This window comes from Danio rerio, chromosome 11 (assembly GCF_049306965.1).
Source record: "Danio rerio strain Tuebingen ecotype United States chromosome 11, GRCz12tu, whole genome shotgun sequence".
NCBI classification, from domain to species: Eukaryota; Metazoa; Chordata; class Actinopteri; order Cypriniformes; family Danionidae; genus Danio; species Danio rerio.
The window spans coordinates 37873036-37890880 of NC_133186.1; the positions used below are offsets into that span (position 1 = coordinate 37873036).

The 17845-nt window shown below is 34.1% G+C and overlaps 1 protein-coding gene across 4 annotated transcripts in view; it reads right to left on the reverse strand.

The window, feature by feature from the left end:
- sema3fb (sema domain, immunoglobulin domain (Ig), short basic domain, secreted, (semaphorin) 3Fb) overlaps positions 1 to 17845 on the reverse strand; it is a 135404-nt gene that overhangs the window by 31179 nt on the left and 86380 nt on the right. For 2 of the 4 annotated variants that reach the window (XM_021479878.3, XM_068224389.2), the window contains exons 5-9: positions 16180 to 16299; positions 11680 to 11769; positions 6253 to 6346; positions 2056 to 2175; positions 799 to 938 (exon numbers count right to left, since the gene is read on the reverse strand). In XM_021479878.3, the coding sequence (XP_021335553.2) occupies positions 799 to 938; positions 2056 to 2175; positions 6253 to 6346; positions 11680 to 11769; positions 16180 to 16299 (564 nt within the window). The remainder of the gene's footprint in view (positions 1 to 798; positions 939 to 2055; positions 2176 to 6252; positions 6347 to 11679; positions 11770 to 16179; positions 16300 to 17845) is intronic. The other 2 variants (XM_068224391.2, XM_068224390.2) reach the window with 1 other exon arrangement.

The window sequence follows — 17845 nt, forward strand, 5'->3', positions numbered from 1 at the left end:
AAAAAAAACACTGAGTTTGATCATGTTTTATCTATTTGTAATGAGTTTGTAACCTGCTGTTATACAAGAAAAAATCTAATATATATCTGACAATAGAGTTTGTATTGTATTGTATTCCATTGTATTATAAATATAAGAAATTAATTTACTAATTATGCATATATATTACACAAACTACTGAAAAAGCTGACCCTCCTCTATACTTAATATATAACTCACAAAATGCTTAAATGAACACCATTTCTTTGGTCTAGTTCAGCTTTCTTTATGTGAAGCCTTTTGGAATTCATCCCTCCCAAGTACAGTTAAACAAGATCATACCCTTAAGTTCACATTAAGCCCAAGATGATGCACCACAACCCCCTGAGTTTCCCCCTGTGGCTCTGTGTTTGTTTTCTCTGCCCTGCTCAATTTGCAGTTGTGGTCTGGCACTATTTTCATTAAGAACGTGTGCTTCAGCTCCACACTTGGGACAAATGGCTGAATTAGGGATCTTTTCCACAGCACAGTTCTGCCGAAGACTTTCTGTCATACTCAAATCGGCTGACCTGACAGGTCAAGGGTCACAGGGTCAAGGGTCGCACGGATAGAGAGACGTATTGTAAGCAGTGAGGGCAAATATGTGTGGATTTCGGCACGTCAGCGGCAAGCAAACAGAAACGCCACAGTCAAATATCCACAAACCAGGACTCTCGCTCTGTGCTGGAGTTGGAATCTCTTTCAGAGATGCTGAACGGGACGGAATGTCTCAAACTTTGGGTCGTATTCATCGATTTATATTTAAGAGTTTGAGCTCACCAGGCAGATGCGGCCGATGCGGGATTGTGATTTCGGGCTCTGGCCCATTTCAGAAGACTTTTCACGAAAGAAAAAGTAGAGTTTGTCATCGTTTTTCTCACCGCTGTCAGGAATGAGGTGCACATGGACAAATGATGGGTCTAAGAAAGACAGACAGAGGAAAAGAATGCGAAATGATAGTTTACATTTTGGACAATTTATAATCACACTTTTCATATTAGGGCAAGACAATGCAGGGAGAAACATCTTGTTTTATCATGTGACTAATTTTGAAATTTTGAATATTCCTAAAGTGTTTTTTTTTGTTTTTGTCAGATCCAAAATACATACAATTATTGTTCTGTTCTTTATCAATTTATGCATGCAGATTTCAATTACAATACATATTTTTAAACGCTATATCTCAACCAATTCTCACAGTTTTATTTATATCTGTTTTCTAAAGGTTTTTACTGAGGGATACGTTTGTGCATAATCTATCAAATTATATACATAACATTTCAGTCTGCAAAAAGTTATTATGGAATTAACAAACTATTGAAAAAAGAAAACCCCCTATATAAAACCTCCTATATAAAACCCCTTGACTCTATAATATTTCAAATAAAAGAAAATAACTTTAAACTAGACTTTGTGCTAAAAAAACATATGCAAATTATTGCATATTTAATAAAAATGCCTTATATGCATATTTAAAAGACAAAATTTTATAAAACGTGTAGTACAATAGATTGGCGTAATTGCATCAGGGGAAGTATTTACACTATTCACCTGCAGTTTCCTGCTGAGAAATTGTGTGCAAAAAAGAACCATTTAAAAGACCTGCAAAAATCCAAACTGTTGATTAAAAAATAAAATGATAAAATAAATGGAAATAAAATAAAATACATGAAAATAAAAACAAAATTTAAAATAAATATTAAATAAAGTGAAAATAAAATAAAATTAATGAAAATTAATTTAAATTAAATTAATGAAAATAAAATAAAATAAAATAAATGAAATAAAATGAAGAAAGGAAAATAAAATATGAATAAATTAATGAAAATAAAAATAAGATATGAAAATATAAAAGAAATATAAATAAAATAATAATAAATAAAAATAAATGAAATAAAATGAAAATAAAATAAATGAAAATAAAATAAAATAAATACATTAAAATAAAGTGAAAATAAATTTAAACAAAATAATGGAATTATTGGGGAAAAAAATGGAAAAAAAATAAAGTAAACTAAAAAGGAAAATAAAATTTACCATTCAGCCATCTTGAGTTGTATTGGTCGGTACGCATGACTGCGTTTTTCCCCAAAGTGCGGAAAATAGCAGAGTCTGTTCCCATGAAGTCAATATACACCCCTGCATACAGTTCTCCATCTGAGAAACACAGAAAGAGTGTGCAAATGATTTATTAGATTTTGCGGTCTATGATGAAATATCAGTCACAGCCAAAATATGACATTGTTCTTTCAACATCAGTGCCAGATGATCCATCAGGACAGAGATAAAGAGCATCTACTGAGCAGCTATTCAATTTACAGCAACACTTTTCTAATAATTCAATTATTTTGTATAATAATATTAATAGTTGTAGTAGTACAATAATACCACCAAAAAACTATTTTTTATCATTTTATGGCTTGACGTTGCTATTATTCTTATTAGTAATCATAGTTGTAAATAATAATAATAATAACAATAATAATAAAGATACTGGTAATTATAACAACAACCATAGTAATTAAAGCAAAAATAGTTATTATTATTATTATTATTATAAAGATAACTGTAATAAAAATAATAATAGTACAAATATGTATTTATTATTATTAAACAATATTTACGAAATAATGTGACAAAAAGTATATAATAAATGTTAACATACACCACAGTTATGTGTGTTGGAACAATAAAACACACAAACACTGAACAGTGATATAAATCTTGGCTTGACAGCAACTGCCAGCTTCCATTAGACTCACTGGACAAGACTGATGGCCACTGGCTCTCACATGTGCCGATCATTACGCCTCTGCATGTGAGGGTTATTATAGCCTCTGAAGGTATTTGGTCCTTGTTAAGTATTGTGGAGGTCAAGTGTGTGTGTGTGTGTGCGTCTGCGTGTGTGTGTGTATAGAAGCCAGTTGCAGGCCATTTGAGCAGGTGTCTTCGCATTAGAGTTGGCAGAACCATGGTGCTCATGATTAATGCTCTATCTGAGGAATCCAGAGCTCTGGACATGCCCATTTCTGCCCACACTTGCTTCTATGTACCCCGCCAGATACACATTCAGTGAGAAGGGTTTGTAAAAGTAATGTGCTAGATGCAGAATGAGCTTGTTGACAGTCTATTTGCTCAGCCCGCCGGCACTTTTTTCCTAATGGTGTATCAAAACTGTTGATTTTTAAAGGAAGTCTAGGTGCCAGCCTGTCAGAAGGCCTTGTAAATTTAACCAAACATCTATAATATACGAGGTGGTATTTAAATATGACCAGGCAGGAAGGCAGTAAAGCGTTCTTTTGAGGTCTGGCAGCCCAAAATGTTTGCGAAAGCTTCCTTGGTATGTTTGTTTGTGGTTTTTGAGGTCGTACTTCGTTGTAAGCCTGTGATAAATTGTTTTTACCGGCTTAGCTAAGTGGTTTTGCTAGTTGTGGGCTTTGCTAAGCTGTGCTGATAATATGGTTTAGCCAGTTGTTTTCCTAGTCAAGGGTTTTGCTGAATTACCTGCTGTGTAAGTCCTGCTAAATTGGAGCTTTGTGCTGTTGTTTGGTCTCGGCTGATGACGCGCTACTTTGAGGATGGTTTAGTCAGGGAAAAGCTAATATATGACCCATTAACTCATCAACAATATTATAAGAAAAGACTAGTAATACACAATCTAACATCGTAAAAGGAAAATATTCTTTCAAATATGTTTTTCAAATACACAGATGCATGTAGTGTGCAATAAAACACACACAATTGAAAGCAAAATGATTAGCCCTTCTGTAAAATTTATTACTTTTCAAATATTTCCCAAGTCCCTAAATTGTTTTGTCTTTGCCATGATGATGATACATAATATTTGCAGATATTATGAAATATCAGATTTTGTGCAAGATACTAGTATTCAGTTTAAAGTGCAAAATTAAAAGGCTTATTAGGTTAACTATGCAAATTAGATTAACTAAGTGAGTCATTTGACAATGGTCAGTGGTGTGTTCTGTAGTCAATCAAAAAGATGAATATATTTAAAGGGGGCTATTGACCTTAAAAATCATAAAAAAAAGAAACCTGCTTTTATTCCATCCAAACTAAAAGAAGCAAGACTTTCTCCACAAGAAAAGAATATTACAGGACAGAGGTGCCCAAAGTAGGGCCTGTGGGCCAGATGGCCTATGGTACACTCTCAGATATAAAGTTACACAAGCTGTCACTGTAGCGATACCTTTTCAAATGGTACACATTTGTACTTGAAGGTTCCATATTGGTCCCTAAAAAGCATATTAGTACCTAAAAGTTTCAAAAGGAACACTTTTGTACTTTTTGAGATATTAATATAGACCTTTTATGAACAAGTTTGTACCACCCCAGTGACAGACCCCGTACCTTAATTTCTAAGAGTGTAACCTTTGGTTTGGCCCGCCATCCCATCTGAAAAGAGAGGTAGAATGATGGGGAGTTGGTTGGGGCAAATGCTTTTGAGAGAGATCATCATTTTGAATTTAACATGACCTTTTGTTTGTTTGTTTAACTGAGGAGCTACACTCAGAAATAAAGGTACGTGGGCTGTCACTGGGTGGTACCTTTTAAATAGGCACACGTTTGTACTTAAAGGGTACATATTGGTACCTTAAAATATATATATATGTGTATATATATATATGTGTATATATATATATATATATATATATATATATATATATATATATATATATATATATGTGTATATTTTACAAATTTTAGGTACTAATATATATATATATATATATATATATATATATATATATATATATATATATATATATATATATATATATATATATATATATATATATATATATATATATACATATATATTAGTACCTAAAATTTAAGAGGAACACTTTTGCACTTTTTAGGTACTAATATGTATCCTTGAGGTACTAATATGGACCTTTTAAGTACAAATTTGTATCTTTTGAAAAGGTACCCCCCCAGTGACAGCTTGCTTACCTTTATTTCTAAGAGTGTACAAAAAGCCAACTAGAATTAAATGTTTCATTTAAATACTGTGAATGAATCAGTCTTTTAAAATGTAAATTCTGTCACTTAACAGATAGAGGACAATGCACAAGACATCAGTGAGCAAATTAAGGCAAAAGCAGGAGCAGCTCAACTAGTGTATTCAGCATTGAACTCCATTGTGTTATAAATGGATTTGTTTATGTTTTTACTATAGGTTTATTATAAAAAGTCAAAAGCAATGAGGCATCTTTAATTAATATGTTTAAAAGCAAAGTTTTCAAGTTATTTTTAAATCTTAGCAAATAAATTAGGAAATTACCCATGGCAAATTTAATGTAATACAATTTGGGATATTCAACTTCGGTCAACAGCCCTAAATCAAATTAGGCAAAGTAGTAGATATTTTTTAACAGTGAATATCACAATCATAATTTAGATTTTTGACCAATCATACTGTCCTATTTCTATGAACAGCATTTATGTGACCTAGGGCAACTTAAATGAGCCTAATAAAACAAAGCCATTTTTCCACAACACCATACAGCTTCTCTGTGAACAAGGAACATAGTTAAACTCTCTAAAATTAAAAAGCTTTTTCCCCTCAAGCACTATTAGGAAATGACCCATTTCCAGTGATCTATAAAGCGTAGAGTTTGGTAGTGCATGAAGAGTCGCTGTGAGAAGCATGGTTAGAGGGCTTGTTAAAACACTTCGCTGACTCGCATGCTTCAGTATAAACACTTTCACTGCCATCTGAGATCTCCATTAAGAGTTACTCAGAAATCACGCTTTGCACTTTTCCAATAAAATCCACAACCAATAACGCCACGATTTCTCCATTTAACTGTCAATCAGGAAAGAAATGTACCATCTCATAAATCTTATACTTGTATAAATGAACACTGCATGTTTTTGGGACAGTAAAAGAAAGTGATTCAAAAGTGATTTTTGGGCCCACAATCAACCTAAACAGTTTATAACAGAACTGTTTTTTAATGTGTGACTAAATTAACTAATAAAAATAAATAAATAAATAAAAATAAAAAGTTTCCATGGATGTTACAGGTTTACCTGGGAAGCATGAATGTCCATTAAAGTCCATGTAAACCATGTGAAGTTAGAGACTTTTATTTCAATATGTTGACTCGCACAAAAACACTGTAGAGCACTGAATGTTAAATACCCAAAGCACTCAAGTGGAAATGTACATTCTTTAAACATTTTTGACAAAGTGCTTGAAGGACTTACTAATCAAAGCAGAGACGCTGTTCAGTTTTGGATCATACGGGCACTTTCCCTTCCCAGAATCTTCCTTGCCGGGCTCCAAATGGAACACGTATTCCTGAAAGAGACATTGAAAGGAAAGATTCAGCTTCTCTGTTTTACAGTACATTCAATAATTCTGATTCTATAGAAATGCTTTGTAGACTCTGTAAACATCCTGAAATCCCTAAAAAACATGACATATATTTAGTATAGTAAGTCAAGACATCAAGGTTAGGCATGAGGGAAAAGATGATGCACAACATAAACGTGAAAAACAGCAGATAAAAATGAACATATATCCAAACTAATAGTCCATATGCCAACCAAGGTTTTGGCTTTTTAGAAGACTTTTTAATTCGATAATGTTTATAGAATTTGCTGTAGATTTTAGTCTAGTTTTGGTTTATTTTATTAATGGCTTTATTATTATTAGTTTTAAACTAATGAACTCCTATTTAGTTTTTATACATTTAGTTTTAGTTTTAGTTAGGGATGTAACGATTCACCGTTAGCCTGCTGAAAATCCATTCAAATATGTGATGATTCAAATCGATAGAAATGTTGAACGAATCGTGATCCAATGAGTGCTAACGTTATAGAGATCACATGGTGCAAAAGTGTTTTCCTAGTGAAAATGTGAAGATGTTTTTCAGACTGAAAAAGAAAGTTGTTCTGTTGCAGATCCAGGTATTAGATTGTTCCCCTTTTCTCTCTTTTTCAGTTTAGTCTATGCAGCTTTTAGTAATTTGCTTATTATATCATCACTAAAATTAGTATTTTGGCTATTGACCACCTTTGTACACACTGCTCTCTGGTTTAGGAAAGTCTTTCTTCATCTCAGTCCCCAGTGAAAGAGTTTTTTTCATCAGCAGGGGACATTGTAAATGTGTAAAAACCTTAGCTTATGCCAGAAAACAAAGATATGCTCATATTTCTTTTTTTTAAATATGTCAAATCCTAACACAGTCACAGTTTTAGTTTGTTTGTATGAAAGAGCCTTCTGTAATTTGTATTGTTAATTTTTGGATTGGAACTCATTTTAAATTTGTAATTTAGCTGCACAAAATGTTAGTTTGTTTATATTAAAGAGTCTTAATTTAATTTGAATTATTTACTTTTTATTTGAATTTTTTAAAAATTGCAATTGAGTTATTGCAGAAACGATATTAGTAGTAGACAAGTCTACAACAGAAATCAGTCCAGGGCACTCAAAAAAATTTTTTTTTCTCTTATAATTCAAGCATTTGGATTAAATCTGTTCTCAAAATATGTCAGGAATGGTCTCCAAGCTCTATTTGAGCCTTGGTTGGTGCAATATTTGAGTTTTTCAAGCTTTAGATATTCCATGACATTTTCTACTCATTTAGTATGTGTTGGTGGTGTAGTTGATTTCCACTGCAGAAATATAAGCCTTCGGGCCAAAAAAGCAGAGAAAGCTATTGCATTTAATTGACCTGCTAGTAGTGCAAGGTTTTCAGTTGTCACACCAAATATTGCTATTACTAGATCTAGTTGTATCTCCTTTTCAAATATACAGTTGAAGTCAGAATTATTAGCCACCTATTAGTTTTTTTTTCCCTACTGTTAAACAGTGCAAGGAAATTTTCACAGTAAGTCTTGCTTGTTTTATTTTGGCTAGAATAAAAGCTGTTTTAAATTTTTGAAACACTATTTTAAGGTCAAAATTATTAGCCCCTTTAGGCTATTTTTTTCGATAATCTACAGAACAAACCATCATTATACAATAACTTGCCTAATTAGCCTAACCTAGATAACCTAATTAACCTAGTTCGGCCTCAAATAGTCTCAAACACTGCAGAACAAAATGATTTTAAGGATGGACACATCCAGAATATGTGGCCCAAGGTGGCCTCATCTCTGCGGCACCTAGAACATGTTGAGTCAATTACTAGGAATATTCTTGACAATTTGTTTTTAGAAAAGTGCAGCCAATGAATTATCTTGCAGGAAAATTTTTATTTAGTAAAAAACATTGTGCAGCATTTAAAAAAAAAAAAAAAAAAGGTCTCTTTTTTACCTTAATTTTGTCTCAAATAATTTTGCTAAAAATAAACCATTTTGAAATCTTAATTTGGTGGGATTAGTATCATAAGTCGTATCGCATCATGAGTCAGGTGAATCGTTACATCCCTAGTTTTAGTCAATTCTAGTTTAACAGAGTTAACAGGACATGTCCAGTCCAAACCAGGGCATTATTTTTGTGTTTACACAGCTTACATTAATTCTTGTAGAAACCTCTGAGTAATACAAATAAAATAATTACTTGAACAGACACAAAATCTCACAAACGCAACAAGTAAAAAAAATAAAGAAGAACACAGACAATATTCTTTATATTAAAGATATGCAAAACCCGCAGAGATGCCTATCTAGTTTAATTTTTTTTGCAAATGAAGAAAAGTTAGAGATGTTATGTTTATATAGAATGTTTTTGTGCATTATCACGCTTGACTGATGTGTTTGGCTGCATCTACAGGTACTTTTTTATACAAGTAAGATTATTTATTTTTGCTAATAATTTATTTCAGTTTCAGTTTTTTCAGTGATTAATTCGTTTCACTTACTTTTTCCATTTGTTGTGATTTTATTTTATTTTTTAATTTACGTTAACAAGAGTTTCACAAATAGTTTTAGTTTACTAAATAACCTTGATGCGAACACGTGTCTAATCCTGCATTGTGAGCATGGCAGAATGGTTTACTGACACCGGCCCTTCCCAGCATCCCCCAGGCACGATGTGGAAACACTGACTGACAGGTATTTTGCATGTGCGATTTAGGAATTGCCATGAGCATGCGCTGACATGCCCTGCAGACTCGCCATGAGCCGCAGCCGTAGCGTTTTTAAACCCAGAGTTTCCTCTACAGTCGCAGCAGGAGACGGACGAGTGGAAGACACTGCTAATCTCATCTATCAACATTCATTTGGAGGAGAGCGGAAAGGCTGTCAAAATATGCAGAGCTGTCCAGCATTAACAGATTCCCTTTCACCTGTTATTAAAATCAACAGCGCAGAAACAGCCAGCGCTGGCAGATCCTGCGGGGGTTGAACCGCCTTAAATTAGAAAATCCAACATTTGTTACAGACACTCTTGTTTGACTGAGCTAAAATGGGCCCATGAAATTCTTTCTAAAACTATTTTTGTGCGGAAAAAAAAAACTGCTTAATTTTGCGATAATTATCTGATTATTAGATGATTATTTTAAAAGAAAAGGTGCTTATAAATGTCACATATGTATTTGTATATTTATTTATTCATTTATTATTATTTATAATTATATTTTTTATGATTAAAAAAAAACTTTTCCCCAATGCATTTATAAATATACATACATTATATATTTACATAAATGTTCAACTCCATACATGTCAATATGTATATAAATGTGTTAATATATTTTCTAAAATATAAAATGAAATTAAATGTACATTACATTTTATTATTACACTGAAAACTGCTTAATTTTGAAATTATTATCTAAATAAACATTTATTGCTCATGTGTATATTGATATATATATATATATATATATATATATATATATATATATATATATATATATATATATATATATATATATATATTAAATTTACATTATAATATTAACAAATATATTTTGCAGTAACACATTACAACAAGGTTGCATTATCCACTACACATCCACTACAGTATTTATTCCTCTTCGTTACCATAAGTTAATAGAAATAAAGTTGTTCATTATAGGTTCGTGTTAACTCACAGTGCATTAACAATGTCAACATGCATGAATTTGGATTTTAATAATGCATTAGTAAACACTGAATTATGATTCATAAACACTACAAGTATTCATTGTAAGTTCATTTTAGTAAAATGTGACCAATTTTGATAATTCTTTATGTTTAATTTGACATTTTATGCCCCATGAGTGTTTTTTTATTATTTAAATGAATACATATATTATTATAATTTGGAATAGTTTGTTATTATTAATTAATATGGGAATTGGTACAGTGTGCTTTGTGTGTGTGTGTGTGTGTGTGTGTGTGTGTGTGTGTGTGTGTGTGTGTGTGTGTGTGTGTGTGTGTGTGTGTGTTTACTATTACCATATTTAATACAATAGTTTTAAAATACAACAATTATTTGATTATAACTACTAATATACGTCAAATTTAAACTTAGGTTTTACATTGTGTGCATCATGAAAAAAAAAAAAAAAAAAAAAAAAACACCAAACCAAAACAAGCCAAACCAAACCAAAATAAAAAACAAAACAACACAAAACACAAAAAACAAAACAAACCAACAAAAAACAAAACAAAACACAAACACCATACCAAAACAAGCCAAAACAAAACAAAACACAAAAAACAAACACAAACCTGAAACAAGCCAAATCAAATCAAAACAAAAAAAAAACAAAAAACACAAAAAAAATAAAAAAATTATAATAAAAAATAAAAAAACACAAAAACAAAACAAACTAAAACAAAACAACAAAAAACAAACACCAAACCGAACCAAAACAGGAAACAACACACAAAAAGCAAACACCAAAAAAAAAAAAAAAAAAAAAAAAAAAAAACTATGTCGACTGTGTTCAAGTGATAATAAGTGTTACAAATAATTAAAACTTTATCTGGGACAGTTCTGCAGTGCTGATTTAAGATCAATAAATTTAATTTTTATTCAACTCAACAATAAAACTGTTTAATAAGCCAAAGTGATTTGTTTTAATGTTAAGATTTACATTTTGGTGCTCAAACTGTATGTATCCCACTAAAGTGTGTGCGTTTGAAAAGCTCAGGTCATAAGCAGGTCGAAGGCTTCATCCTCTGATGTGAAATGTAGGACGGCTGAAATATTTGAGTAATGTCTAGCTGTGTAGCTCTATTATTTCTTTGTATTTGGTACAGCCAACTTGTGTTTGCTCTGCTTGGCCTGAAAGTCTGTGTTTGGCATTCACTTTATCTCTAAGGCCATAAATGCCGAGGCGGGCGACCAAACAATTGTTATTCATGAAAAGAAAAAAGAAAAACTGCAACTGTACCAGAACTACAGAAAACATTAGGTGAAGTTTTGCCACGAAATACAGCAGCATTAACTTTAGATCTTACTGTAAGTTTGTGTATAAAAACTACAAACAAAGAAAGATTCAAGAACAGAAATCAAACAGATCAGAAAGAAATGTGAAGACATTTACTTTAACTAAAAGAAAGTGAAGGTTTTAAAGCCACAGAACAAACTTTGAGAGAAAACGTGTTAGAAAGACAAGACACGGAGTTAGTGAAATCAACGGCAGACACAGATGAGGAGGAACAGGACAGACACGGAGGAACAGAGAGCATGCAGGTTAATGCATCTGTAGACGGCTGAAGAGTCGACGGCCGTTCAGATCCGTGTCCCACCTGCAGTCCTGTTTCATCAAACACTGTTTCAGGCTCAGCTGCACGACTAGCTCTGCCTCTGGTCTGGGGCATCTGCAGATGCATGGCCGTCTAAAACAGAGCACAGTATCATGATGGATGATGTAACCCACTAACCAAAGCACTTTCCTCCTTTCAGCTCTCCATAAAGAAAGAGAACAGGAGCTCAGCCAAGCACTGAGATGATCTTCAAAACTTAGTGAGCTGCAATTTTGGTTAAAAAAAAAATAATAATAATAATAATAAATAAATAAAAAAAACTAGCAAGTTGCAAAAAATTAATGAAATTCAAAGATAAATAGAAAATGCATACCCAAATATATCCAGTTAAAAATAAGACAATTCAACACAATTTTTGGTCCCCCTTTATATTAAGTGGCCTTAACTAATAAGTCTTTACAGAGAGATTAATCATTTGTAATAATGTATTCATTCATTCATTTTCCTTCAGCTAAGTCACTTCATTCATCAGGGGTCGCCACAGCGGAATAAACCGCCAACTATTCCGGCATATGTTTCACACAGCGAATGCCCTTCTAGCTGCAACCCAGTACTGGGAAACACCCATACACTCTCACATTCACTCATACACTATGGCCAATTTTGTTCATCCAATTCACCTATACCGCATGTTTTTGGACTGTGGGGGAATCTGGAGCACCTGGAGGAAACCCACACCAACACGAGGAGAACATGCAAACTCCACACAGAAATGCCAACTGGCCCAGCCCGGACTCGAACCAGCGACCTTCTTACTTTGAGGCGACAGGGCTAACCACTGTGACACCGTGCCCCATATATAGGTGAATCTAGCTAGTCTCAAAGTCTGGTCTACAGTCAGGCAGATGAGAAGTGTCTAAAACCATCAAAAAACCATCATAGTTTGCTCTACATTGTTTTGCAGCATGAATATCAAGATTTCTCACTTGATAGTTGAAGCTAGTTAGAGTGTAAAAGATATTAGGCATTACAAATTTCTTGAAGTGTAAATCAATACTCATCAGGGATTGTGGTATCATGTGTTTGAGTCAGCGGTGTTATCATAGCGTGCTGCTGTTGGACGGTTTTGACCATGATGGGTTGCACAGCTGGCTCTCGGAAAACCCCAAGAATCAACATTTTGAGTCAGCACGTCTGCCATATGTGTTTCTTTCAGTACAATGTCTTGGGTACAGCTCAGCTCGCATGCCAAAGACCTGCTGCAACTGGCCACATCTGGATGTCTTTGGGTTAATGTTAGCCGTGATGTGTGTCGTGCTCATTGGGACAGACGTAGAGATGTTTGCCTGGCTGGAGGACTGTGTGGACGCAGTCTGCGACCCAGCTTTCCTGTCTAGAAAGAGCGGGTGTTAAGGGGATGAAATCACCCCTCAGCTCTTGTACCAACATTCACACGCAGAGGGCATTGAAACGATGTGTGCCAGGTGAGAATTCATTCATGGGAAAAGTCGAGGCGGTTCATTATAATTGGCTGTAGACCTCCAGCACCATACCGAGACGCTATAATGGGAGCTCCCATAGCATAACACAGCTTCTATAATAAAAACTGGGAAATTAGAGGAATAATTCTGATATTGTTTACTCAACCTCATGTGATTCTAAACGATGAGTGATTTACTATTAAGGATTCAGTCAACACCTTGAGAGAACAATCATTCAGCAGAGTGATTATTGTGGACAGCGATTAAAAATATAGCCTTCTCCTGCAATGAGAAGTTGACTGATTCACTCAGCTGAGAATCAAAACAAATAAACTTAATGAATCAAATTGAACAAATTATTTCTCTGCATTTACAGTATGCAGTAAAACATGAGCTTTCTTTTCAGTGAACCAGCGAAACCCTTTTAAAAATAAGTGAAAAGATTTGTTGTTATGTTGGAGATCAATGACTATGTTTACATGGACATCAGTAATTGAATTGTTTGCCTTGATCTGATTAAGACAATAATATGATTAAGGGGTTTACATGAACGTTTTTGAACGTTCCTTTCATTATCCCATTTCACATGTTATAGCACATAGACCACTTAACATTGTTGCGTCACTACGCTATGCACGTTTTCTCTGGAGTTTGATGTAATTCCAATTGTTTAATTTTCAACGTTTCAGCTTTAAGTGCAGTTTGGCACTTTCACTTTCATTCAGGAACATTTCATTTATGCCCCTGTGACAAATAAGATATTGAAATTGAATTAGATACCGCACACTGAAAAAAAAAAAAAAAAAACTCAGCATTTCGCGATGTGTGTGTCTGCGTTCCTTTACTGACTCGATAGTCGCAGAGAATAGTGTCAAACAGCCATATGTGTGTGAAATATCTTGTCGCAAAACATGGCAAAAATCCTCAACAAATGGTAATAATTTGATTTATGCCGAGTTCAGACTGCATGATTTTCAAAGTAGTCGTGTCACAGATGTTTTCACACTGCATGACTTTCTGGGCTAGCGTTTCGTCGCTGCTTCGTTTACACTGCAAGGTGGATCGTCAACAGGGGGTTTCACATTGCATGACTTCAGAATAGGAAGAATCGCCGACAACTTTGTCCAAACTACATCTCACATCTCAAAAATACGTAGTAAATCTTTTGTTAATAACTACATAATGAGAAAGAAGCCTTTAATGGGGTAGAAAATGTACATATTTGCTCACCTGGGATTGAAGGGAATTAGCAATTTTTCCTGTACTTTTGTCTTTTTTGACCCGGTTGTAATATTGCTTACATGACACGTCAAACAGACACTCGTGCTCCTGCCAAATTTACACTAGTTTCTCCACCATTTCTTGGGTCCAAATAAACTGAAAATAACTTCTCCCCCAACCTCCCGCTGACCTGCAGATATCCATACTAGTGAATGCTGTTTTCTCATTGGATGTAGGCAATCGCCAATGTTATTTTAAGTCAAAACTCATTTCACACTGCATGATTTGAATCACTGACAGCTCCAGATCTTTAGCATGCCAAATATCTCACGGGCATCGGCGACTCATCGGCAATTCTCAATTGATAGTTCACACTGTGTGATAGTCAGTCATGTGATCAAGCACCGATTTGCCTGTGATTTCAGGCATTTGTCAGCGTTTACTCAAAACCTGTCAGCGAGTCAAAATCGGGGCTAAAATCATGCAGTCTGAATTAGGCATGAGGTGTTGACATGTCTTAATCCAATTTCTGTTTAGTTTGACCTTAATCGGATTAATCTAATAAAAATTGCTGTTTACATGGTAGACTCATAAACAGAATATTGTCTTAATCGTATTTTAATCTGATTATTGGTGTCCATGTAAACATACTCATTTATTAATTTGCAGAAGTCAATTTGAATAAGATTGTTGTGGAAAAGAATTTAAAAATATATCAGTTTCTTACAAAAATCTTTCCCTTTGAAGGACTGCTGCAGCTGAATAACTGAATTATTGAGTCGAGAATCAAATCTTTTGAATCAATAGTTTTCATATATTGAATCAAATGGAATGAATCATCAACATTTCATGACCTTTGTAGTTCTGGGTTCAAAATGTAACTTTCTTTGTGAATCAGTTGACTTCTTTCTCAAACAAGTGAACAGATTTGTTCATAAGTTGGAATTCAACTTAATATAAGCTGTTGACTGCTGCAACTGATTGGAGTGAGTTGACCATTAGATCAATTTACTACAATTTATTTCATATAATGAATCAAATGGAATGACTTTTCACTGCCTTTGTACCAGTCTTCAAAAACAATTAACATTTCTTTTCAGGGAATAAAGTTGATTCATTTTCAGGGAATCAGTTGATTTGTTCATCAACAGATTTGTTCATAAGGTTTTAATTCAACTCAGGGACTCAGCAATTCAGTTGCAGCGGCTCATTTGAGAAAGATAGCTGAAGATATAATTGAATAACAAATCCTTTATTACTGATAATCATTTTCAACATTTACAATTCAGTCCATTCCTCTTCATTGAATGTTGAACCACTGCAACAGAATCACTGAGTCAGTGAGTTGAATTCCTACTAATGAACCAATCTGTTCACTCGTTTGATAGAATCCCAACTTCTCCTAATTACACTTTAGGGCTATCATTAGAAAACAAGAGTTGTATTTACTCCACTGAAAGCAAGGGTGCTTAAAAAGGCAAAGAGGGTCCACAGAGTGATGCCTGGCTTGAGCGGAGAAACTTAAGCTCCTCAATTAAAGAATAGGACTAAACAGAAGAGAGAGTTATAGTGCGCTGGGGAAGGCAGCTGTGAAGGTGAACGCCAGCCAACACCTGGAGACTTTTTACAGGCTGAGGAGGAGGTGACAGGGGGATGGTGAGTGAGAAATCACTGCTGATCGACTGTAAGAGTGGCTAATGGATAGATTTGATGAGAAATCTGGAAAAAGGGCATATCTGTAAATACAGTAGGAACACCTGTGCCTCTCAGGTATCCAGGTGTACCTGTTTTTGACACACCTCTCGATTCCTGTTAACCCAGCATCTGAAAGAGTATTTACCATAGGCTTGCGTCCTCTGTTCACATAAGTGCACACAGGGTTGTAGGCGCCCGTCCCACAAATATATAAGTGCGTCCTGTTCCATGGCTCGATCAGACGGATGAAATTACCACACTCGCCCTAGGAGAGGAAACAAGAGGGCTTTATTTTAACACATGTCTGTGACTGACTGAACAAAAAAGCCATTAGGGTCGACATTAAAAAGCCTGTGAAACAAAAATGTAAGTTAGCTCTGTATGCTAAATGCTAAGAAAGCTTTAAGCAGACATAAACATTAGAAATGTACTTTTGGGAGAACAAAAGAGCCATTAAATAACACTGTAAAAAGCCAGTGAAATAAATACGTAAATGCACCATGGTGCCACACAACTGACACTTAAAGGGAATGGAAGGTGAGACTATAATTGGTGAACATGTAATGCTCAAAACACACCCAGAACTAGGGCCAGACGGAATCTGCGGACGTTTTTTGCTATTTCTGCTAAGAATTTTGGTAAAAATCTGTGGATTTCTGAGGAATTATTTTGGGAGCATCATAACTAAAACCTTAATATGTGAAATAAAAAATATATATATTTTTAAATTTATTTATTGTTTAAAATGCAAATACAAATAGATTCACTTTATTTGGTGAATAAAGCAAGTCTCTCATATAATATATCAGAAAATATTACTGTACAAATGGCATTGTACATAAATCAGATGAACATTTTCATATTAGTAAATAATATTACTGTAATTAATTTAAAAACTGAATAAATATAGATTTACACACATTTACTCGAGTAAATAAACAGAATTAATTATGGGCTGTGGAAAATCTGCAGGCGCAGATTCCGTGTGGGTCTACCCATAACTCGTCAAGAGAATAGGCTCAACCCCGTTAGACCATGCGTCAGGGTGCAAAACGTATTTTTCTGTCCATAAAAAGCAAAAGTGGATTCGGACACACCCTTAATGCTTTTGCGCCATGCGCTTTAGACGTTGTGTCTAGATTGTTAAAATAAAGCCTCAAGTCTTAGTAACACAAAGAAAATAAAATTTAAATAGCTTTTGAGTTGAAATTGCCTTACTGCCACTGTGATGCAATTCAAAGACTGTCTATAAGCCATATGAACCTTTATAACCTCTACTGACAATACAATAAAAACATCAAGAAACAAACCAAATACTCATTTATTATTACTTACACATTTAATCTGTACCAGCATTTATTTCAGCAACATTACAAATAAAAAAAAAGTCAAATCAGAAACCAAAAATGTCCCCCTATAGAGTCTTTTCACAGCAAGTGCATTCAAGATGATTAATAATTCATAAACTGTGGTCAAAGCCCATTACATCTCACTCCTAAACTGACGCTAAGTACAAAACCATTGCACAACCAAACACCTCCAGTGAAACGCACACTGCAGATGTGCAGATGATCAAGTGATGCGCACAGACCGCTAAACCACACACCCAGTTCCATATGTCTGCAAAAAGAGGAATCTGACCAGCTCAAGTCGGTTTCGTGCATCTGTTTTTTTTCTCTGAATGTATATGCTTTCATGCATGGTGTCTCACCAGGAAGGCTGAGGTTTGTAACACATATATTTGACCTCAACGCTACTTATGAACCTGAATATCTCACTGTCACTTCATTTATATCAACATATTTTTTTGC